This window comes from Liolophura sinensis, chromosome 8 (assembly GCF_032854445.1).
Source record: "Liolophura sinensis isolate JHLJ2023 chromosome 8, CUHK_Ljap_v2, whole genome shotgun sequence".
In the NCBI taxonomy this organism is placed as follows: Eukaryota; Metazoa; Mollusca; class Polyplacophora; order Chitonida; family Chitonidae; genus Liolophura; species Liolophura sinensis.
In genome coordinates, this window is record NC_088302.1 from 56686752 (window position 1) to 56713031 (window position 26280).

General features: G+C 40.6%; 1 protein-coding gene across 6 annotated transcripts in view; it reads right to left on the reverse strand.

Annotated features, from left to right (window-relative positions):
- LOC135472447 (calcium uptake protein 3, mitochondrial-like) overlaps positions 1-26280 on the reverse strand; it is a 98638-nt gene that overhangs the window by 52642 nt on the left and 19716 nt on the right. For 5 of the 6 annotated variants that reach the window (XM_064751961.1, XM_064751959.1, XM_064751960.1 and 2 more), the window contains exons 3-4: positions 17610-17720; positions 187-234 (exon numbers count right to left, since the gene is read on the reverse strand). In XM_064751961.1, coding sequence (XP_064608031.1) covers positions 187-234; positions 17610-17720 — 159 coding nt within the window. Of the gene's footprint in view, positions 1-186; positions 235-1600; positions 1657-17609; positions 17721-26280 lie in introns of those variants that run through there. The other variant, XM_064751962.1, reaches the window with a different exon arrangement.

Genomic DNA, 26280 nt, shown 5'->3' on the forward strand with positions numbered 1-26280 from the left:
TAGCCTCAAACATGTAGTCTGGTCAGGATGTCTGGGGTCAGGTTGAACACTAGGGTTGGGTCCCCTCAGAGGATAATCAAAGACACCCCGACACACAGCACTCCAGGTCTCAGTCCAGTATCCCACCCACAAGGGACAGAGAGGCTGGCAGGCAGAAGTAATAAACACACATCTATATGTACTTACTTGTCAGCACACACAGCAAGAACAGGTACTCTGTGTAGGAAATGATGCCTGCAAATACAAAGAAAGAAGAACTCAGTTCCACTGTAGAGACATGAGCTGAATACACTGTGTTTACATGTACATCCACTGGTAAATGTCCACTGAGTTACAGACTGGGTAAAACTCAAGTTTGCATCAGCATTATGAATTGTTAAGTAACACATCATCTTTTAGAGAGGTTGGCTAAACTTGTCATGAGTGCTTCTCTTTCCGCAGTTAAGATTTCACACATTTGAATCAACTTTCCATCAAAATCTTACAAGTGAAATAAAAAATAAAATGAAAAAACAACAAAAAAAACCCAAACAAAACCCAGACCATCACTGATTTTCTGCATACATGTACATAATAATATTGAAGGTGGAGACACCAATTACATTTGAGTAAATGGTTGGGGGGAAAAAGTTATTTGCCAATAATGAACTGACGCTGGCCAACACCTCACTGCCATGGCCACCCCAACCTGACGCTAGCCAACACACCACTGCCATGGCAACCCCAAACCCACGCTGGCCAACACCTCACTGACATGGCCACCCCAAACTGATGCTGGCCAACACCCCACTGCCACGGCGACCCCAAACCCACGCTGGCCAACACCTCACTACCATGGCCACCCCAAACCCATGCTGGCCAACACCCCACTGCCACAGTCACCCCAAACTGAGGCTGGTGAAGATCCCACTGCTGCAGCCAACTCGAACTGAGGCTGGTCAACATCCCACTGCCCCGGCCACCCCGAACTGACACTGGCCAACATCCCGCTGCCACGGCCACCCCGAACTGACACTGGCCAACATCCCACTGCCACGGCCACCCCAAACTAATGTTGGTCAAGATCCTACTGCCACAGCCAACTCGAATTGACACTGGCCAACATCCCGCTGCCACGGCCACCCCAAATTGACACTGGCCAACATCTCACTTCCACAGCCACCCTAAAGAAATCAGAGCATTCATCCCATGTACATGTATTGCTATCAACTAAAATCTGTCATGAAATCAGGATAGCATAGCCTGTGTGCAGCACCAGCCCTTACAACATTAAGCCCTCAATGAGATGGTAATTAAACTTTTTGTGTTGCTGGACAATACTGACTTGATGTAGACAGTAGACGCTATCTCCTTAGCTGTCCAAAGCTTCACCTCAACCTTTGTCCACAACCTGTTTGCCTTCTCAAAACCACTCACCTATGACAGCAGGGAGATGACATCCCACCTTCCAATCCTGTTTACTAAATCATCGACTCTATCTTCACACAGTTTTGATACATGTACAAGACCTTGCTACAATCACTAGCTCCCCAGAGTCAACCACAACAACATGAATCCGGAGCTTTCCTTATTTACTGAAAACCTTTGTCAAGCCATTCACCATGATGTCTAAGGAACACTCCCATCCCACAGAAGAATAACACATGGGCATGTGTCACTATGAATTTATATCTGACCAGAGCTGATGTATTCCATCAGATGATTTTATCAGTTTGTAGGAAATAGCCAACAACTTTTACCTGTACAACTCTATACAGGTACAACACATGAAAGAATCCAGGTGTGATGTATATCAAATGTTCCTCACAGGTCAATTGGTGTGTTTTGAATCAATTTAGTTTCGTATGTAAGAAAATTTTCCAGAACAGGATGCAAGGTCAGAGGCATAATAGCCACACAGAAACAAACCTGGACGCCCACCTTTCACAAAAGTCTCACATTCTTACCTGTATACCCTGAATACCTGTATACTCTGAATGATTCAACAACACTTCTAAGGTCAGCAACTTACTGTGACAATACTTAATGTCTCAACATTTACACAGAACCTGATCCAAACTGGTGTTTTCTACCACTTTGTCACGCAGACAGAGGTAAGAATTTTCTGTTCTCCAGCCTCAATCCTGAAGAGAATTTGTATGCATTATAAACTTCTCCAAAGCATGGACAGAATGCGGGATTTTTTTGTGTGTGTGAAGTGAAACCCGTCATGTTATTTGATTCCAGCTGATCTCAGCTTGACCTCAGCATACCTGGTTAAAGGTACATGCATTCTACCAGCCATGTGTCTGTGTTCACAGGGAGGAAATACGGTATTAGGAAAGTAGTTTTATACCTAACCCTTGGCCTAGCCCACCCATCCACATAATGCTGGCAGAAATAAGTTACTTCATACCCATGTTGGCAGGTTAACAATGAATCTGAAGTGTCCCTCTCCACTCCCAAACACCCGCGGGATTCAAAACTTTCCACTCCCAACCAAAACAACTGAGAGATAATACCTGTACAATCTGTGACTGATCAGTCTTTGTCACCCCTCAGTGTCATCTTCAGTTTACCTGTACACAAGTCCCAAGGTCTAGTTATAGTGTAACTTCATTATAACTGAACATCTCTCTAAGCATTACTCCCAATGTGACCAGCGATATCAGTCTATCTAGCCGATTTACATGTGGTAAAGTAACCATGGTTGAGTTTGAACCGATAACCAAGAGCTTCACAACCAGATACATGGAAACTGGCAAAGCTGCAGGAGACATGTAGCCACTACATTCCATCTGACCACATCCATGCAATATTAAAGCCTACTTATAATCCAATAAACACTGAAAAGGTATCCCAATCCTTGGAGGAACTAGACTAACTTTTACAAATTCCTAATATGAAGCCAACTTTTTATTGTGAAACAAAACTGACACTAGGGTTCCAAAGCATTCACGCTATAAAGCAGTACTGCACCAGTAATCTGGTGCAGTACACAACAGAGGTGTTAGCACAGACAAGATCACTGGTAGCTTTGATACTGCTTGATGACATTCACTGAACATATTCCTGATCTGGTGCAGTACACGACAGAGGTGTTAGCACTGACAAGATCACTGGTAGCTTTGATACTGCTTGATGACATTCACTGGACATATTCCTGATCTGGTGCAGTACACGACAGAGGTGTTAGCACTGACAGGATCACTGGTAGCTTTGATACTGCTTGATGACATTCACTGGACATATTCCTGATCTGGTGCAGTACACAACAGAGGTGTTAGCACAGACAAGATCACTGGTAGCTTCGATACTGCTTGATGGCATTCACTGAACATATTCCTGATCTGGTGCAGTACACAACAGAGGTGTTAGCACAGACAAGATCACTGGTAGCTTCGATACTGCTTGATGACATTCACTGGACATATTCCTGATCTGGTGCAGTACACAACAGAGGTGTTAGCACAGACAAGATCACTGGTAGCTTTGATACTGCTTGATGACATTCACTGAACATATTCCTGATCTGGTGCAGTACACAACAGAGGTGTTAGCACAGACAAGATCACTGGTAGCTTTGATACTGCTTGATGACATTCACTGAACATATTCCTGATCTGGTGCAGTACACAACAGAGGTGTTAGCACAGGCAAGATCACTGGTAGCTTTGATACTGCTTGATGACATTCACTGGACATATTCCTGATCTGGTGCAGTACACAACAGAGGTGTTAGCACAGACAAGATCACTGGTAGCTTCGATACTGCTTGATGGCATTCACTGAACATATTCCTGATCTGGTGCAGTACACAACAGAGGTGTTAGCACAGACAAGATCACTGGTAGCTTTGATACTGCTTGATGACATTCACTGGACATATTCCTGATCTGGTGCAGTACACAACAGAGGTGTTAGCACAGACAAGATCACTGGTAGCTTTGATACTGCTTGATGACATTCACTGAACATATTCCTGATCTGGTGCAGTACACAACAGAGGTGTTAGCACAGACAAGATCACTGGTAGCTTTGATACTGCTTGATGACATTCACTGAACATATTCCTGATCTGGTGCAGTACACAACAGAGGTGTTAGCACAGGCAAGATCACTGGTAGCTTTGATACTGCTTGATGACATTCACTGGACATATTCCTGATCTGGTGCAGTACACAACAGAGGTGTTAGCACAGACAAGATCACTGGTAGCTTCGATACTGCTTGATGACATTCACTGAACATATTCCTGATCTGGTGCAGTACACAACAGAGGTGTTAGCACAGACTAGATCACTGGTAGCTTCGATACTGCTTGATGACATTCACTGAACATATTCCTGATCTGGTGCAGTACACAACAGAGGTGTTAGCACAGACAAGATCACTCGTAGCTTTGATACTGCTTGATGACATTCAGTGAACATATTCCTGATCTGGTGCAGTACACAACAGAGGTGTTAGCACAGACAAGATCACTGGTAGCTTCGATACTGCTTGATGACATTCACTGGACATATTCCTGATCTGGTGCAGTACACAACAGAGGTGTTAGCACAGACAAGATCACTGGTAGCTTTGATACTGCTTGATGACATTCACTGATATTCCTGATCTGGTGCAGTACACAACAGAGGTGTTAGCACAGACAAGATCACTGGTAGCTTTGATACTGCTTGATGACATTCACTGGAACATATTCCTGATCTGGTGGCAGTACACAACAGAGGTGTTAGCACAGACAAGATCACTGGTAGCTTTGATAGCTGCTTGATGACATTCACTGAACATATTCCTGATCTGGTGCAGTACACAACAGAGGTGTTAGCACAGACAAGATCACTGGTAGCTTTGATACTGCTTGATGGCATTCAGTGAACATATTCCTGATCTGGTGCAGTACACAACAGAGGTGTTAGCACAGACAAGATCACTGGTAGCTTTGATACTGCTTGATGACATTCACTGAACATATTCCTGATCTGGTGCAGTACACAACAGAGGTGTTAGCACAGACAAGATCACTGGTAGCTTTGATACTGCTTGATGACATTCACTGACATATTCCTGATCTGGTGCAGTACACAACAGAGGTGTTAGCACAGACAAGATCACTGGTAGCTTTGATACTGCTTGATGGCATTCACTGGACATATTCCTGATCTGGTGCAGTACACAACAGAGGTGTTAGCACAGACAAGATCACTGGTAGCTTGATACTGCTTGATGGCATTCAGTGAACATATTCCTGATCTGGTGCAGTACACAACAGAGGTGTTAGCACAGACAAGATCACTGGTAGCTTTGATGCTGCTTGATGTGCATTCACTGAACATATTCCTGATCTGGTGCAGTACACAACAGAGGTGTTAGCACAGACAAGATCACTGGTAGCTTCGATACTGCTTGATGACATTCACTGGACATATTCCTGATCTGGTGCAGTACACAACAGAGGTGTTAGCACAGACAAGATCACTGGTAGCTTCGATACTGCTTGATGACATTCACTGAACATATTCCTGATCTGGTGCAGTACACAACAGAGGTGTTAGCACAGACAAGATCACTGGTAGCTTTGATACTGCTTGATGACATTCACTGAACATATTCCTGATCTGGTGCAGTACACAACAGAGGTGTTAGCACAGACAAGATCACTGGTAGCTTCGATACTGCTTGATGACATTCACTGAACATATTCCTGATCTGGTGCAGTACACAACAGAGGTGTTAGCACAGACAAGATCACTGGTAGCTTTGATGCTGCTTGATGACATTCACTGAACATATTCCTGATCTGGTGCAGTACACAACAGAGGTGTTAGCACAGACAAGATCACTCGTAGCTTTGATACTGCTTGATGACATTCACTGAACATATTCCTGATCTGTGCAGTACACAACAGAGGTGTTAGCACAGACAAGATCACTGGTAGCTTTGATGCTGCTTGATGGCATTCAGTGAACATATTCCTGATCTGGTGCAGTACACAACAGAGGTGTTAGCACAGACAAGATCACTGGTAGCTTTGATACTGCTTGATGGCATTCAGTGAACATATTCCTGATCTGGTGCAGTACACAACAGAGGTGTTAGCACAGACAAGATCACTGGTAGCTTTGATACTGCTTGATGACATTCACTGAACATATTCCTGATCTGGTGCAGTACACAACAGAGGTGTTAGCACAGACAAGATCACTGGTAGCTTTGATACTGCTTGATGACATTCACTGAACATATTCCTGATCTGGTGCAGTACACAACAGAGGTGTTAGCACAGACAAGATCACTGGTAGCTTTGATACTGCTTGATGACATTCACTGGACATATTCCTGATCTGGTGCAGTACACAACAGAGGTGTTAGCACAGACAAGATCACTGGTAGCTTTGATACTGCTTGATGGCATTCACTGGACATATTCCTGATCTGTGCAGTACACAACAGAGGTGTTAGCACAGACAAGATCACTGGTAGCTTTGATGCTGCTTGATGGCATTCAGTGAACATATTCCTGATCTGGTGCAGTACACAACAGAGGTGTTAGCACAGACAAGATCACTGGTAGCTTTGATGCTGCTTGATGGCATTCACTGAACATATTCCTGATCTGGTGCAGTACACAACAGAGGTGTTAGCACAGACAAGATCACTGGTAGCTTCGATACTGCTTGATGACATTCACTGGACATATTCCTGATCTGGTGCAGTACACAACAGAGGTGTTAGCACAGACAAGATCACTGGTAGCTTTGATACTGCTTGATGACATTCACTGAACATATTCCTGATCTGGTGCAGTACACAACAGAGGTGTTAGCACAGACAAGATCACTGGTAGCTTTGATACTGCTTGATGACATTCACTGAACATATTCCTGATCTGGTGCAGTACACAACAGAGGTGTTAGCACAGACAAGATCACTGGTAGCTTCGATACTGCTTGATGACATTCACTGAACATATTCCTGATCTGGTGCAGTACACAACAGAGGTGTTAGCACAGACAAGATCACTGGTAGCTTTGATGCTGCTTGATGACATTCACTGAACATATTCCTGATCTGGTGCAGTACACAACAGAGGTGTTAGCACAGACAAGATCACTCGTAGCTTTGATACTGCTTGATGGCATTCAGTGAACATATTCCTGATCTGGTGCAGTACACAACAGAGGTGTTAGCACAGACAAGATCACTGGTAGCTTTGATACTGCTTGATGAAATTCACTGAACATATTCCTGATCTGGTGCAGTACACAACAGAGGTGTTAGCACAGACAAGATCACTGGTAGCTTTGATACTGTTTGATGGCATTCACTGAACATATTCCTGATCTGGTGCAGTACACAACAGAGGTGTTAGCACAGACAAGATCACTGGTAGCTTTGATGCTGCTTGATGGCATTCACTGAACATATTCCTGATCTGGTGCAGTACACAACAGAGGTGTTAGCACAGACAAGATCACTGGTAGCTTTGATGCTGCTTGATGGCATTCACCGAACATATTCCTGATCTGGTGCATCAACTTATGTTAACAATCAGAGAAAAATCAACTTATATTAACAATCAGTGAATAATCAACTGTTGTTAACAATCAGAGAACAATCAACCACAGGGTGTTAAGGGCACAGACTTTCATATATCAAAATGTGTGAAGTGATCTGCTCATTTAATATAAAAATTCTTGCTCATGTGTATTTAGTACATGCACCTTCTCACCTATATTGGGTAACAAATAGTGAATGGTTGCAAATTACAAAACCTTGAGGGTCTTCACACATGCACAGCATTCCCAAATACATGTAAGAAGCAAACCATTTAAGAACTTTTTTGCCTGTTGGTTCTATGAGAAAATGCATTTTATACCATGCCCATTCCTGTCTGTACTCCTTTCATTTATTCATTCATTAAAACAGCCTAATGTCAAGTGACAACTGTGTGATTTGTTGTGTGTAGTACACTATATGTTGCTGTTTGCTGTATGTATCCAGCCACTCACTACACAGCCTCAATCCCTATAGCCACTCACATAACTGCCAAGGTCACATGTTCAGGAATTAACTGTGTGGTACTGGTGTATTTTGTTATTACCTGATAATTCAGCATCAAAGAACTGACTGATCACCTCTCCAAAGACAAGCTATATGTAGAGGATTTGACAGCTCTTTTGTATTGACTTGTCTTTTCTCTCACCAAACCCTCCAAATAAACAGCCCTGCTGGGTGGCTGATCACCCATGCCCCAGACCCAGGACAGTAGAGGGCTCTAGGCCTTCAGGCCACTAACCTCAGCCCTATAGCTCACACTGGATAGACAGACTGTCATTGTCTTCTGTCACACATAAGAACATATCAGAATCCACAGATAACACCTGACAATAGAAGTTAAACAAACAGGAAGGTCCGATACTTGAACTGAGCATTTGAAGAAAGGGAGAGCATTGGTGCAAATCAGGCTCTGTAGCTATATCTACATGTATATGAATGTCTGTAACTCATTACCTTCATCATTCTCTCCTCTTTACTTCCTATCCTCTATACCAAAATTCTAAAATATCTTTTATTATCATTAAATTTCAAACCAAGTTTCTTGGTTGATTTTTTATTGTGAAATCAGCCTATATTTCTGATCTCTTATGGTAAGGAAGTAAAGAATGTTGAAAACTTATATACAAGTTGTGAATGAGATCACAGGCAGGATAACCTGCTGTCTGCTGATGCCATACAAGATGATTAACAGTAACAAATGAACAACAAATAAGAGGATTGTAGCATATCTCTTTGGTATGTATGTACATATGCTCGGGTTTAACACCGTACATGACAAACCACCCAGCATTACATGGACACAGGGCCAACCAGTCCTGTTGCCTTGCTCAAATCTCTGGGTGCTAAGCATCTCTGGTATGTTTGGGTTAGCATCACTCGTAACATCTTGGTGCAACAATCAAGCTACATGTATAAATAAACACACAATTCATTATTAATGACATATTCCCATAATAACAGTACATGCACAGAATTGTTATGTCTTCAGTTACAAAACACGTACTGTACATTTTGCTATTTTCCCATTTTCCAGATAAAGTGGATTTCTGGACATTCCAATAAACCTGAGGGCTTTATTACCAACCAATGCAAGAACAAATATGACTGAGGTGAACAAAGAATATGTGAGTACATTTCTTTACTGACACCTTTTGATTTCGATTTCAACTGTTAGAATTTTGAATGCGAGACATGAGCTGCTGCAGGGGTAGACAAGTCTACATCTGTGAAGGGCAAACGAAGGGCATTTGCAATTACTCCACAATTAATCAGCATTTATAGCCACTTAAATATTCTCAACCTCTCCACTAACAAATAGGAATTGTTAGGAAAAGTCTGAGAAAATGTTTTTTCAAAAGATTTGAAAGTTCAATAGAGAATCTGGAAACCTCTCATCTTTTGAGAACACAACAGCTGGCCTGAATCGTAGGCGCCTTTTATAATTACTTGCTGGACAAACAAGAAAACTGGAGAAACTTTGTCACCAAATCTGGTTAGGTCAGGTAACTTTGTAGGCTTTTCATTGTCCTGGGTGACAGAGAAAGGTCAGTAGCGATTGTTAGCGAAAGGGATAACAGACTATCAGACTCTTCATATCCATCTGATAAAGGGACAGACGGCTGACCAGTGTATGTGGGTGGGGGGTGCTCAATGGACAATGAGCAGGCAGGTGGACTGGACACAAAGGCTGGCGCACTTCTGTCCTGTGGGGGTCCTTCAGTCAGCACAATACAACCCACGGCTCTGCAAGTTTGGAAGAAACTGCCCTAAAACAAAGTGAGCGCTTCTTGAGAAAAAGCTTGTGAAGCAGCTGGCTTGGTGGATATAAGTCTGCGCTGTCCATGCTGACCACCAGGCACGTGGTCTGCCTCTGCTGATTGGTCAGTGGATAGAATAACACCCTATTTCACTGGTCAGCATTAGCCAGTAAACATATCACTGTGGCCACTGGTCAACTAAGTCCAGCTCAACTGAAATCCAAGCTGTCCTGTCCAAATCCAATGAAGTCTCACTCCTAGAATTAAACAATCAGACAATTGAGCCGCCACCCGGCGAGTCTTCAGACTCGGACCAAAGACTTTGAGGATTTACCTAGGGATCAAACTGTGTCTGTCCGCAATCACGTCAATCTAGCCTAGCAAAATTAAATCAAACATATGAGAAGAGGGAAGATTTACTTATACATCTGATAGTGTTCATCAAATGCTTGTAGCAGTTCTGACCCAGCAGACACAGACAAGGTAAGACTGCACCATTATTACACCTTTCCTACTCTAATATGCACACATGTAGCCTTCAACATTCACTGTATCCAATCACTAAACACACCCTTTATATTTGGTCAAATAGGCTACATTACAGGTACTCTGATGTCTAACTGTGTATTCTGTTAGATAGCAATTTGGAAATTTTAAACTTTGAATGTCTTATTTTTGCCAAACTAACAATTTCTGCTATACAGTAAGTATCAATTACAAAGTTTAAACTAAGTTATGTTTATTTATTTATTTAACTGGTGTTTTACGCCGTACTCAAGAATATTTCACTTATACAACAGCGGCCAGCATTTTGGTGGGAGGAAACCGGGCAGAGCCCGGAGGGAAACCCAAGACCATCTGCAGATTGCTGAGAGACCTTCCCATGTACAGCCGGAGAGAGAGCCAGCATGAGCTGGACTTAAACTCACAGCAACCGCATTGGTGAGAGGCTCCTTGATCATTAGTGCGCTAACCAACTGAGCCACAGAGGCCCCTAAATTGAACTAAGTTATGAGGCAAGCATTTAATAAGTCACAACTCTTCACTAAATGTCCATTTTAACAAAGTGTTACATGTATGCGTCTTAACAAAGTGTTACATGTATGCGTCTTAACAAAGTGTTACATGTATGCATCTTAACAAAGTGTTACATGTATGCGTCTTAACAAAGTGTTACATGTATGTGTCTTAACAAAGTGTTACATGTATGCATCTTAACAAAGTGTTACATGTATGCATTTGTAAAGGTATTCAGAGAATCTTATTGATTTTCCTTTTCCATAAATATCATAGTTTTTGCTGGATACTTATAAATTCCTTCATGTGCCTGTTCCAGAATATTGTAATATTAATACTGGCACAATGTAAATGTGTGTAGAACACACACATGTGCTAGTACAATGCTGCATTGTTTAATAATCACAGGTAATCCTGCAATAATAATCAAGCACATGGCAAAGTGGTGAGTAAATCTGGATACCTTATTACTCTTATTGCTGAGTTGTGTGTTAGCTGTTCAGTGTCTTGAGGTATAGAGAGAGACAGTTTGTCTCCAGGGAGCATACCTGTATTCTATACAACAGGGGTCCTGTAGACATACACACAGAATTCTTTTCTAACTTCACACAAATAATTAAGACAATAATGCTTACTGTGGCTCATCACAAATGAGCGATGGAAGGCGTGTGCCACGTCAAATCACGCGTAAGATACAAACAACAGATTGAAAAACCTAGCATGCAAATGGCTAATAACAGAGACTAACCTCAGGGCTGCTAAGTGCTATTATGTAGAACACATGTAATACATGCTCAGATGACACCCAATTATGTTTTGACATACATGTATGTGCAGTACATGTAGTTCATTAACCAATTACGCAATACCTGACTATGCCAATACAGTTTTCTTACCTGAAGGGTCATCATACTAAGAAGACTTACATGCACTAATGGCTAATAAAACACTGATTTAAAAAGGTAAAATCTTATACCTATAATTTTATGAAAATAAAAGAGTACAAAATTTGCATTCAGAAAAAATGTTTCAGCAAGTAGATGGCTGTTATAGATTTTTCCAATTTTGTCTTACAAATGTCGATAAGACATTCTCAACCAAGGTAAAAAAAAAAAACAAGTCTTAACCACTTGAGCTCGTTTCAAACTTGTACGGTCAATAAATGATACTGGATCATTCAACCATGGAGAATAATATCATGACTAATAATAATAATAACTTCACTGATTTGAAGTTCCAATCGAATGAACAAATCACAAGGTTATTAAAACTGACTGAGGCCAGGCCATGAAATGAGGTGACCCCTTATAAAAGCCGCATCAAATTAAACCATTCACCTCATAATTTTAATACAATAACATATTAAAACATGCCGAACACTTCCAGTCACTTTACTTTCATAATATTAATGATCCAGAAATAGATGATTGGAATGCAGCTATCTGAAAAAGACATGTGGTAAATAGGGCTTAGCTCGCATGAGGTCTCAAAGCCCCTCCAACTCCATGTGACTACCTTATCAACATGCATGATTTTCACTCACGCTCAATTACATCTAATTTGATGACCTATCAGCTAAGACTGCAACCACAGAATGTCTCACTGTAAAGGAAAATCCCCTTTGCCGCAATGAAATGAACAGGGACCAGTGACCCTAAAATTTATTAATGAGTACACTTTTTGTTTAGTTTGGGCCACACCTTTATTTCCAACAGAGTTGTCTACCTTCCTATAACTTCTTCATCTGTAATTCAATAGCTGAAAATCAAGTTAAGCCAAATTTGCCAGACAAATCCTAGCCTACAACTACAGCTTTAACCACAGACAAATCCATACCTACAACTACAGCTTTAACCACAGACAAATCCTAGCCTACAACTACAGCTTTAACCACAGACAAATCCAAACCCGCAGCTACAGTTTTAACCAGACAAATCCTAGCCCTCAACTACCGCTCTAATCACAGACAAATCCATACCTACAACTACCGCTTTAACCACAGACAAATCCAAACCCGCAACTACAGTTTTAACCACAGACAAATCCTAGCCTACAACTACAGCTTTAACCACAGACAAATCCAAATCCACAACTACAGTTTCAACCACAGGCAAATCTTAGCCTACAACTACAGCTTTAACCACAGACAAATCCTAGCCTACAACTTTAACCACAGACAAATCCTAGCCTACAACTACAGCTTTAACCACAGACAAATCCTAGCCTACAACTACAGTTTTAACCACAGGCAAATCCTAGCCTACAACTACAGTTTTAACCACAGACAAATCCTAGCCTACAACTACAGCTTTAACCACAGACAAATCCAAATCCACAACTACAGTTTTAACCACATACAAATCTTAGCCTACAAGTACAGCTTTAACCACAGACAAATCCATACCTACAACTACAGCTTTAACCACAGACAAATCCTAGCCTACAACTACAGCTTTAACCACAGACAAATCCTAGCCTACAACTACAGTTTTAACCACAGGCAAATCCTAGCCTACAACTACAGCTTTAACCACAGACAAATCCAAATCCACAACTACAGTTTTAACCACATACAAATCTTAGCCTACAACTACAGCTTTAACCACAGACAAATCCATACCTACAACTACAGCTTTAACCACAGACAAATCCTAGCCTACAACTACAGCTTTAACCACAGACAAATCCTAGCCTACAACTACAGTTTTAACCACAGACAAATCCATACCTACAACTACAGCTTTAACCACAGACAAATCCTAGCCTACAACTACAGCTTTAACCACAGACAAATCCTAGCCTACAACTACAGTTTTAACCACAGGCAAATCTTAGCCTACAACTACAGCTTTAACCACAGACAAATCCATACCTACAACTACAGCTTTAACCACATACAAATCTTAGCCTACAACTACAGCTTTAACCACAGACAAATCCATACCTACAACTACAGCTTTAACCACAGACAAATCCTAGCCTACAACTACAGCTTTAACCACAGACAAATCCTAGCCTACAACTACAGTTTTAACCACAGGCAAATCCTAGCCTACAACTACAGCTTTAACCACAGACCAATCCAAACCTACAACTACAGTTTTAACCACAGACCAATCCAAATATACAACTACAGTTTTAACCACCATACCCATGTGCACATCAAAATGCCTGCGACAGATTTATAGCACTTCCGAGAACCTGAAAATATTTCAATTACAGGAAAATCCCCCTGAAATGGTTAAGGTCAGACTCTGTCCATGCATGTGTGTTTTGCAAGAGTCATAAGCAGATTGAGAACAACCTACAAACTATCATATGTGAAGACTAATATAAATCCTCCAGGAATTCACAGCAAGTAAGCTTGTACCATAAAACACATAGGTAAGTACTAATTTACCAGAATTAGATAAAAAATAAACGAGCATGCAACACTCGTAATCAAGGCTGAAAGCTTGCAGATTTGTACAAGTAAACAGTAGGTACATTTAACCAAAACATTCATGTTTATGTTTTTAACAGGGAAAATGAGAAAGCATGTAGGCTTGCCCAACTACACACTAGTGAAATGAAACCAATATTTCTAGGCCACAGATTGTGGCAGAGAGCCCCAAAGCCTAATGCACACGATGGTGGGGGCCGGCTGCAGGGCAGGGGGAGACGGTGGGTTTAGCACACTCCAGGCCTGTGCCAGGAAGGGGCTGGCTACCTCTGTTGTCTTCGCAGCAGGAAGAGGATTTAAAGAGGCGGAGGACTGAGTGTAAATCCTATACAAACACAGCACACAGTCCTCGTTCACCCATCGCAACATCGTTCAGGGAGTTGCCCTCTCCCGTACCACCACTGACAAGCAGACAACGGCTGTCCACTCCCACACACTCATCGCTATGTTCTTACAACTGTTGGGGTCTGGAGCATAAGCATCACTGCCACCCCACCCCCTTACCCCCATGTACTTGTGCTTGCCTGTGGTGGCCACACTCCACTGTAGGTTTCTAAGAGACCACATGCAGTTTGTACCTGTCTCTTAGGCACATCTACAGATAACGGTATCTCTAAACATTAACATAGTGGACATAGTTCAGATTACCTGGGAATGCTGAACTGGTGTATTTTTACCTTTGCACTGCTCTGTTTCTTAACATCAAACAGATACATGTAGGGGCAACTCCTGCTGTAACCTCTCTTGGCACATACTTACATACACACAGTTTGTGCTTTAGACATTTTTTTTGCCCTATTTCTCGGATACGTTTATAATTGCCCTTGTCGCCCTTGTAGAAATCTGCCAAAGCCTGCAGCCCAGCCCAGACTAAGCCCTAAAATTTCAAGTCAAACATCAAGTTGACAAAGACAATTTAGCTTTTTGTGCAGGAATTGTGAGAGGCTTTGGCAGGCTTGGACCTTTCACAGACAGTTAAGGTGAATGGCAGGACCTGGCTAGAGAACCCTAACACAGAGGTCAGAGGTTTCCCACAAGGTAAAACTACATCACTCCTTGATGCTAGTAAGTACACAAGATCTTTCCTTGAATATATACGTCCAGCCCACTACAGGACATGCAAAACAAATATCACCTATGCTAAATGACCTCAAATTTCACACCAAAAAGTGAATCTTTAGAGCTCTAAAAATGTCATAAAATATTCGGTGTTGAAACTTATATTTTTTGAGCAGGATATCCATCCTTCCATCCAAATAAACCTAAAAACCTTTATGAGATGAAAAGAACTTTCAGAATTGGGCAAATATGCAACATTGTCAGGGGTAAAATTGACCATACTTCTATCTCTCATGCAGTTTTTCTGACCTTACATACACACAGGCATACATGTGTATGCACCTATGAAATGCACTGTCCTAGAGGTACATGTACTACATGTATATGTATCTCCTAGCATTTGTACCTCTACCAGCTACAGATGTTATGTTAACTGTTTTGGGGTCCCAAGGGCCTTTATTGGAAATGTATGATTTGACTTCCACTTCAGTCAATAGTTCATATCTTTCTTTTTCCTTTTTTTTTTCCTTTTGTTTTTTTTATTTCTACTGGCTTTTTCTTCTCTATCCTTAATGACTGGGAAGAAATATCATCCATCAACCTAGTAACAGGCAGACACAGTTTAGTGCACATGCTTTCATACACACATGCCTTCAATTCAATAAACTACTGTGATATTTACTACTATTCTGAAAACTGGAAATTTGCCATGACAATTTATATGGGTCTTTTTGGCAAAGATGAAACCATACACTGGCACTCATTAGGATTTTCTGACAGGGCAAAGCAGAGATTCTTGTAGCTTGCAAGGTTCCAGACTATGCCGCCATGGCCACGTGGAGTTGTGTACACTCGTCTAGGTCTAGCTGACAGGCTAGTTAAGATCCATTCAGCAGGACCTAATATTAAACTGCAATGAAGTCTAGAACTGAAAACAACGCTGCCATATCTCGTCAATTGTAACTGCTCGTAAATCTTGCACAGTTGACTAAGTTGTACATTAAGCACTGTCTAGCTGGACTAACCAAGAATAATGGTGCCTAGTGTGTTTAGCCATTCCGTTTATCACACATAAGAACAATACAGGCACAAAGGGCTTACTTGAAGGCGAACAGGGTATGGGGGGCATGTCCACTCTTGTTTCTCACACACCCTCTACACTTAATATAGGCAGGTGAACAATTAGGTCATGGCAGTCAACATGCAGCTCTGAAAAAGGGATATCTCCCAATAACATATCACCCAAAAAATATGCAGATATAAGCAGATATCGCATGATCCATCCCTCAGTAGCATGTAGCTCTAATTAACTGATATCACTGTGATCCATGTCTCAATAACACATAGCTATAAGTAACTGATATCAATGTGATCCATGTCGCAATAACACGTAGCTATAAGTAACTGATATTATTGTGATCCATCCCTCTATAACACGTAGCTATAAGTAACTGATATCAATGTGATCCATGTCTCAATAACACATATCTATAAGTAACTGATATTGTGATCCCTCCCTCTATAACATGTGGCTATAAGTAACTGATATCAATGTGATCCGTGTCTCAATAACACATATCTATAAGTAACTGATATCAATGTGATCCATGTCTCAATAACACGTAGCTATAAGCAACTGATATCAATGTGATCCATCCATCTATAACACGTAGCTATAAGTAACTGATATCAATGTGATCCATCCATCTATAACACATACCTATAACTATCTGATATCAATGTAACCCATTCCTCAATAACATGCACCTCTCATTAACAGATATCCAGAAATCACACAATGCTAAATTTGCTTTACCCATTACCTTACAAAACCCATTTAAAAGCCTTACTACTCTCTCCACTATCATTTGTCAATTTTCACCCTGTAAGTACTCACTGACAAACACACAATGATTACGGAAGCCTATTTCAAACCATGTGACTGTTGTGAACAAAGGCCCTACCTTATCTTAGGTAAATATTGCATGTAAAATGACCAACATCCGATGCTTACAGGCACCATGCCATGCGAGAGGAGTGGGCTTTATCAACAACATTTTTGTATTCATCCAGACGATCCTCTTGCCACACAGGCCAAATACACAACTATTAAATCCCAAAATAACTCCACTAAAAACACAAACAGTCCTCCCTGAGAAGGGGAAAAAAAACTCATACAAATTTCTGTAAACTTAAAATCACAGTTGTTTTTTGCAAGAAGCTGAATACTTTCATATAGTTTTCAGAAACCAGTTGTTTAGAATTTACTCAATGTACATGTAATTACCTTTATCCAGAATACGACGAAAAAGTTTCCCTGACCCCCGTGACCTTGGCGGTGTACTCTTCAGCATAGATTCTACATCTTTCGAAGACAATTTAACTCTTCCTATTCGAGCTGAAACGAGAACAAGGAAAATCCAAAAGGAGTAACAAAGTTTCATCTGTGACCATACACGTTTCATATATAAAACCTGACAACATATAATACGAACAAATCTTTAACAAGCATTTATTGCCTTGAAAAACCTGATTATATTTCATTAATTTTATACACAGATACATATACATGTGTATCTGTAACCTGACCAAACTAGTCTTTATTCATGTCAAAAAAAAAAGAAGAAAAAAATGATGAACAATGTTGTCTTTTTGGGTGTTTTACAAGAAATAGTTAAATTCCCACTTCAGTTGATTTTTCTTTTAGCAATGCATAACATGGTGAGGTCAGCATCCTATAAACTGAGGCCAATAACTGTTAATGTTCTGCATGTGGCAGGTAAAAAATCTATGTCACACTGAATTAGTCAACTGTAGTTTACTTTGTTTGATATATTTTCCCTTATTTAGTTCTACTGGAATGTTATGGTTTTTATATCGTGTGACAATTTAGAGGTTACAGTCATTTTCTTGTACTGCATCTCTTCATCCGACCATGCAGCATGCATATGCATGAGGGCCAACTCCACAACATCGTCTATGCGTTTAAGGTAACCACCCAACTTGTTTCCTGCTTGTATTCAGATTAGTAGCTCATTTGTCAAAATCACAGAGAGATAATCTTAGATGACATGTCGTTAAGAAGATAAGGAGAAGCGGTCACTTTAAAGTTTTCTGTCCAGGTAAACATGCCACACACCTGGTCTGATCGTCCTACTGATGACCTGCCTCTGTAATATACCACACAGTAATTAAGGCTGCGCTACAAAACCCTTCTGAATGGCCGGCACAAAGACATGTGCCAAGGGGGTGTACTGGAAGTGTTAACTGTAGGCATGCAAGTTCACTGGTGTATTTACAAATGTAGTGTAGTACAATTAAAAAACAACGGAGGTTTGATGATTATCTTCTCTTTTTTACTCCTGCTACATGCTGAATGGCTCTGATTCACAGAGCAACAGGTAGATATTATCCTTGTGCAGAGCACCGTTAAGCTTCTCACAGGCACCACTGACCGCACTTAGGATATCTGATCTAGCAAGACAATCTGATCAGACAAGATCACTACAACAGTCTGTGTCTACACTTACTGAAATAATATGCTTGGATTATCTGCTCAAATCGATCTGTCTTAAAGTGTTCTTAGCATTGCAGTTTAGAGTGTACTACAGGGTACTGCACCCATACCAGCTTCATACATGCGTACTTCTTGTATACATTATCTGCATAATCTTACAAATTATTCCAGCATTGGCTTGGACTAAACCACTTGACTAAATTTTGATGACATTAGAGCTAACACATTCCATGCATCTAATGCATATTAAATGGTTCTCCAGCTCGCGGCATGGAGTCAAACTGGGCTCCCTCCAAAGCTGTCATAACTGTACTTGTTGATTTGAAGGGAAGTTTTGAAGCCCTACAGCTTACTTATTCATTGCATCATTTATCCTTCTTTTCACACCATCCTGATAAAAAATGAAAATGTCATGTTACATGGAATGAAGCCACTTATTTGATACCTCAGCATCACTTAACATCATAACATGAAAAACAGCTGAAAAAGTTGATAGAGTACACATAGCTATAAACAGGTCGGGTAAAAAGAGCCACAGCTTTAATGACTGACACAGTACACAGTAAGAACTATACAGAAGTGAACCAGATGCAGTAAAAACATAGTACTGACTTACATGTACCTCATCTTAGAGAAGAAATACCTGTTCATATTGCTCAACAATGTACATGACTCTAATAACAGAGCCCAAAGGTCAACACTGAATGACAGTACAAGCCTAATACATTTGTTTGTGTGCAATTCTTGCAGCACCCATAACAAAGCAATCAGACAAGGTTATGTGCACCAGGTACATCACCTGAGATTTTGGATGCTCCAGTGAAATTGTCCATGCCTGCAGCTGTGTGTATGATATAGACATGTCATCCTAAGCAACTTGGAGTTAAGCAGGAGTGCTTGATATGACAGAAAACTCACATCCCATTACATGCAGCTATCCCTATTACACCCTGGACCAGTGCAGCTTGCACCAGCCCATCTACAGGGTAACAATTACATCTCATCACGCCACAAAGGCTGATACTTTTGTGGACAATGAAAACACAAAAATCAGTACAATTTGTCCTATCTTCTGGAAATCTTTGTCTGCCATGCTTTGGCCCTAGTAAACAGAGAGGCAAGAGCGTGTTTGTGCTATAAGTTGACAGATCTGGGGCTACAGAGTCAGCCGACCACTTGCGCATCTGTTTGGGGGATTCCCTTGAAATGCGATTCTCAGTTCATGGACTAGGCTTGAACACAGACGGTCAAAATGGCATCCACAAGATAAAAAATTTAACCAAATGTTCTAAAAAAACAAACAGAAACATGCAAAGGTATATACATGTAATTCTAATTAAGTGCACCTCCTAGATTTCATTTTGGAAGATGGTTTCGGTGGTCTAGACAAATATCATTCGTTGTCAATCATAGAAAATTTTTTCTGCATCTTTCTGTTACATAAAATATGTTGAAGATTTTTTTAAATGGGCATTATTCATGTTCCTATCCCCCCTATTCTATCACTCCACCTATTCTCTCCCCATTCTCTCCCTATTCTCTCCCCATTCTCTCCCTATTCTCTCCCTATTCTCCCATTCTCATCCTATTCTCCCTATTCTCTCCCCATTCTCTCCCTATTCTCCCATTCTCATCCTATTCTCCCATTCTCTCCCCATTCCCATCCTATTCTCCTATTCTCCCATTCTCCCCCTATTCTCTCCCTATCATCTCCCTGTTCTCTCATTCTCTTCCCATTCTCTCCCCACTCTCTTCCCATTCTCTCCCCATTCTAATCCTATTCTCTCTCCATTCTCTCATTCTCTCACTCACCCCTACATTAACACAGATTCTGGTTTTAAGTGAACGAACTGAAGTACAAAGGATATACTTCTGGAAGGCCTGGTAATGTTGATTTGTGGGTCATGTTCCCACACAATTATCATACATGTACATGTAGGTACTAAGCCCTTATGTGTATATCCATTCCTGAACACCCGGCTATTGGGTGCTGTTGGGACCTAGTCTGATCCAGCCAGAAACCACAATATTTGATTAAGGCACTCTGCCATTCTGTACACCTCATTATGTCTCACTTTTACCATAAACCCCCTAGTGAATGTACCCACAGGCACATGACATATTATGTTTAGCATGACTTTACACCCCAAAATATATGTTACCATCACTATACCTCATGTTTATGAAAATTATTAATTCAAGATATTTTGGCTTTTCGATGCATTTGATTATTTTATCCCTGAAAATGTTTTCCACTTGCGCTTGTGAAAAGACGGGAAATACTTGTACCTCAGTATTACAGCAAAATGCAGACAAAAATTCTCTCTACAACAAAGAACTGTGTGCATAGGATGACAGGACCAAAAACAATACGGCTTAAATATGCTTGGAATTTCCAATGAATCCATCCATCCATTCTGTATATTTATCCACTCTATCTGTACACACTACCATCAATTGTCCTGGTTTAACCTATTCTTCTTGTAGTTAACAAATTCATTGATTTATCTATCTGATTGTTGCTCAATGCGAAACTCAAGAAATTTTCAGCTAAACGATGGCTGTCAGTGTTATGGGTGGAAGAAATCAGAGTTCCTGAGAAAAACCACCAAACTTTGGCAAGTTACTAACAAACTTTCCTACACGTGTACACCAATTGGGTAGAAGTCTTCATCAAACGTTCAACAATTACATGTATATGAGCACTGTCAACTACTTGTCACCAAAGCCCCACAAGAAGTGAAAATGAGGGGAATATACAAACTGCTTTCCCGAGGCAAGGTCTGAACTGGCACCTTGTGTGTCCCAGAGCCGTGAAATTCAAAAACAAGTCACAAAATTTTAAACTAAATAAAATGATATATATGATAATTTACGGGATTTTCTTGGAATGTGTTATTTGTCTGCCGCTCGGGTAGAGGTAGATATAAGTAGGACAGGGACACAATAACATGCTGTGTGCGACAGGTAATGGCTGAAAAAACTACAATAGCTGTGTATGTCTATACATACACCTGTAAACATCAGGTGAAAGATATAATGGTGTGGGTTAGGTTGCAATATGCTTTTATAGCTAGGATATGTGCGAGTGGGAGACAAACCATTCCAAACAGGCTACATGTATATGACAGCCTTATTACTGGCTGTATAGAGCACATGACAAAGAGTTTGCTGAAGCCCGTACTAATGGTGAGTGTGAGTACATGTAGGTGTGCTAACGTTGAGTGTGTGTAGGTACATATTCAGTACAGAAGTTGTATGAAGCAGCCAGCACCTGTGTGTGATTGTCTGGATGAATGAGGGGCCATTAATGAGAACCTGTCCATTCATCTAGATCCGGTCGCTTGTTTGACAGTCCCACCATAAATCTGCAGGTCATTTTAGAAGAGAAGGCTAGACCTTGATATATATTTTCTGGCACAACAGCTCGCTATTCGCTCGTATTATCATGTAGGTGTGTGCGCAGTGCATGCCTCAGCAGTCCATCATGCGCACGCGTGTTTGGCTAGCACACTTCCCTACTGCAATAAACATAGCCAGCAGATAGAAGTGTGACCTCTGACATTCACCAAAGCTCAGAGGTCATATCAATGTAGGTACTAGTGTCTGCAGTAAGATTCTTGCTGCAACATTGCAGAGAAGTTCAACAACAAGAGAGAGATGAACATACTCAATTAGTTCTTTGGTCAAGGTCTAGCTGTTATTTGGTACCACTGCCATATTTGGAGGTACAAGAAAAAAAAAAAATAAAGCACTTATTCATGAGCAGTATAGAAGCAGAACTCCATCTAGTGCTTTAATTTCAGAGAACACTACATATGTTAGTGCAAACAAAAAATGCAGCAATTTGTCATGTGGTTTAGCTCTTAAGCTAAAAATAACATACATGTAATTCTGGTGCATCAATAATATAATGACAAGAGCAAAAGTAAGTATCATATGTAAAGTTTTTGTCAAAGATTTCACAACCATTGTGTAGACTTATGTATATACAATGTATAGACAGCTAGACCTGCTGCATTGGGAGTGCAGTGTTTCTAACAGATAATTTATCGGCATGAAGGAATACCGTTGCTTTCCAAGATCACGTCCCACCACGCATCGTGACATGTTTTCCCCACACTAATTCTTCTACACTGAAGGAACCAGGGACGGTATGGCGGTGATAATGCCAGACACTGGTGTCAGAACTCCCAATGTATCAGTGATGATAGGCTGGAATTGGCCAACAGTGTTAAACTATGCGGCAGGCTTATCTATTGTGAACCCTTAACAAGCTGTATATGTACTAGAAACTATTACGGATTTATCTACAAATAATATCCTAAAGCATGGACTACTCAGCACTGTGAAGACTTGACCACCTCAGCTGCAAACCCTTACCCTACCACAGTCAAAACATTCCTAGCTTTTCACTAAATTCTTCCAGAGTATACATTTGGTACATCTACACTGGAGGGAAAATGAGTCACTCCATCCATATTCATTACACTGTCCAGCAATTCTCAGGAATATTTGTCAGGAAACCTTTGTTAACCTTTTGATTTCTGTTCCAAAACATTGAATTCCTTCAATGCAATCTCATCATGAATGAATGTAGCTTGAAATGGAACTGTCAACGTGTGGACAAATAACTGAGGGTAACTTCGGCCAAACTGGTCCCAAGTACCTTGCTCTGCCTGTGGGTCACAAGCTCCAGCTCTCTGAATGTGAAAACACTAAAACCCAGAATCCAAGAAATTTCTGGAAAATGACCTCTTACTTTAGTTTAAACAAATCATCCTGGGAACAATATAGTATGGCTATGTCACAATACACAGCCAATATAAATAACTTCATACCACAAAGTAAGACAATTTACAAATTACACTTTGTACATGTAATTTAATTAGACACATTAAAAAATATGTCTAAATAAATTACATCAGAGAACTTCTGTCATATCCTTTGTAAGAAATTCTTTCCCTTTGTCCTCTTACTAACACAATAATATCAAGCATCTAAGACTTAGTTTGAAATAATTTAGGAATGAGTGCTATTTCCACCTGAGTAGAAATGTTAATATGTGTGATGAGAGAGTTGGCAGGAATGTGTGATGTGCTCAGCCAAGACAATGTGCTTGCATGTACATCCATATGTAGAGTGTGTAGAGTGTGCAGATCCTTCAGAGGTACCCCTTTCATGTTAGCATCCATTCCAACAGCCCCAATTAAATCTCTGCCCTAGTGTCACAGTATTAATGAGGGAATTAACCCACACACTCTTAACATAATCTTCTACCCTCCTCCCCCCCCCTCTCCCCCCCCCCCCCCCCCAAACCACCAAATTCACCGCTGGCAGCTTTCATACTGTTGGTTTATTCAAGTCTCCCCATAGGAAATACAAACAACAATATCGTTTTTTTTTTATCATTCACTTTAGTGGGATCAAGGCTTATTTGAGGGGGGTATAAAGGGGGTGGGCTAGAGAGACGGGCATGTTTCACAGAGTTAGGAAGTTGAGTATTTCTGGTTGTTTGATCTGTCAAGCATAACGGAGACAGAGAGAGACATGAGCCCACCCACATCATCAACAAGGCGGACAAATTCGCTCACACGAAACACTAGATAAAATCTAGGTCTATTTTAGGCTCTGATACAAGGAAGGGAATTCCTGTTATCGTAACTGACCAATATTCTGCCCATAATCAGGGGCTAGGCTCACCTCAAGAATATTTTACACACCTGAGTCATATAAGTGCAGTACTAAGATGCTCCAACTGTGGGATACCTGTCAGTTGAGATACTATACCTGGTGTGGATTCATACAGAGCTCAGCAGAGTGAGTACCCTGGAAATGTTCTAGATTGCTAACCTAGACAACAGTATGTATTAGTGCAGCACTTACTTACACTTTAAACACCTGACTTACTGGCCACATTTCACCTCTTACATTTTTCTTCTTTTTTCTTTCATGTTTGTGTTTTCCATTCTGATTTATTAACTTGTCATTAGATTAATAAGATACATGTACCAAATCAGGTTAGAGCATGTGGTCAAGTGAGAAACTATACAGACCTGTTCCAGAAAACACTGGAACATTAATCATACAAGGTAGGTGTAGCTTAATTGCTAATGTTACATGTTGTTAAATCTATATTTAATTTAAAATATATATATACTTATGTTTATATTAGCCTTTAATACTTGAACACTGTAGTTTATTTATCTCTTTCTCTTTTCATTTTCTTTTAGCTCAAAAATGTTTTTCTTACTATAACACTTACAATTGCATGTATCACTTATTTTTGCTGACTACTGTTGCAAAAAGGAAATACCAAAAAAATCAACAAAATCAATCAGCTCTCTTCTAAACTTTTAGTTTTTCATTCCAATAAAAATATCTGACCTCGCTAAGTTTACTGCCTTTACATGTGTTGCACACCTTCCAAATCCTTCAGCTGTTAAAAGACATTTCATTGAAGGATATTTAAAGCACTTATGGGCTGATTCACAATCTAAAACCTCCCTAATATTCCTGTTATTTGTATAAATATAAGAGGTTTTTGTTTTTATTTATGAATGTTTGTAAACACAAAACATTTTATCTTTGTATTGATCCCTGTTAAATGCCACAGTGTCACTGTCTTTGGGTGAACAAATCAACAATAACACAAGTCAAATCTTTAATAGTCCTTTCACAGTAGATATGCCAACCAACACCATTTGTACAATGTAACGTAGTAGAAAAATGGTACCCTAGTAGACAAAGAGCACTGCACTGGCTGCACCCCACCTACATGCACTCTATTGTCCACAGTACACATAAATTATCAGCATGACCTATATTCAACACCCTTCATTTCTTAAGCTATTCCTGTGATTTCAGGCACAATGACAAAATTCAAAGACAAGATCGTACTACACATACAGTAATTTGTAGGTGCCCTATTGATTCCAGCAGGCAGAAGGGGAGATAACTAAGCGGCCAGAAGCTAATTGATATGTTGGAAAGTTCAATCTATGCAATTATCCAGTAGGTATGCTGAACGCAGTGCTATGTGATATGCCTGGTCCTTGTTCATTCACTTCAGACAGAGGTGGTTAGACGACGTAATATCCATTCTCTGCCCTCTTGCCGGGCATTTGCCACAGAAAACTTGTCTGGACTTGTCCACAAAACCAAACAGCAGATTTGTCAAGCTGGCTACATCTAGGTTAAAAGATCCGGCTAATATAACTAGGGCCAGTGAGAGTTCATTCCACCTGTCTACAGGTGACAGCCCTAGGATGTCAGTGTCTCTTAGTATTCGGTGTGATCTGTGGAAGTCAAGGTGGGATTTTACCTAGGGAGCCAGACCCCTGTGAACTGATGTTCCCAGCTACCCAACTGTCTGTACCAGAGAAGACAGGTATTGGGGGTAAATCTAGAACTTTCTCTTTTCTCCCTACTGTCACACCCC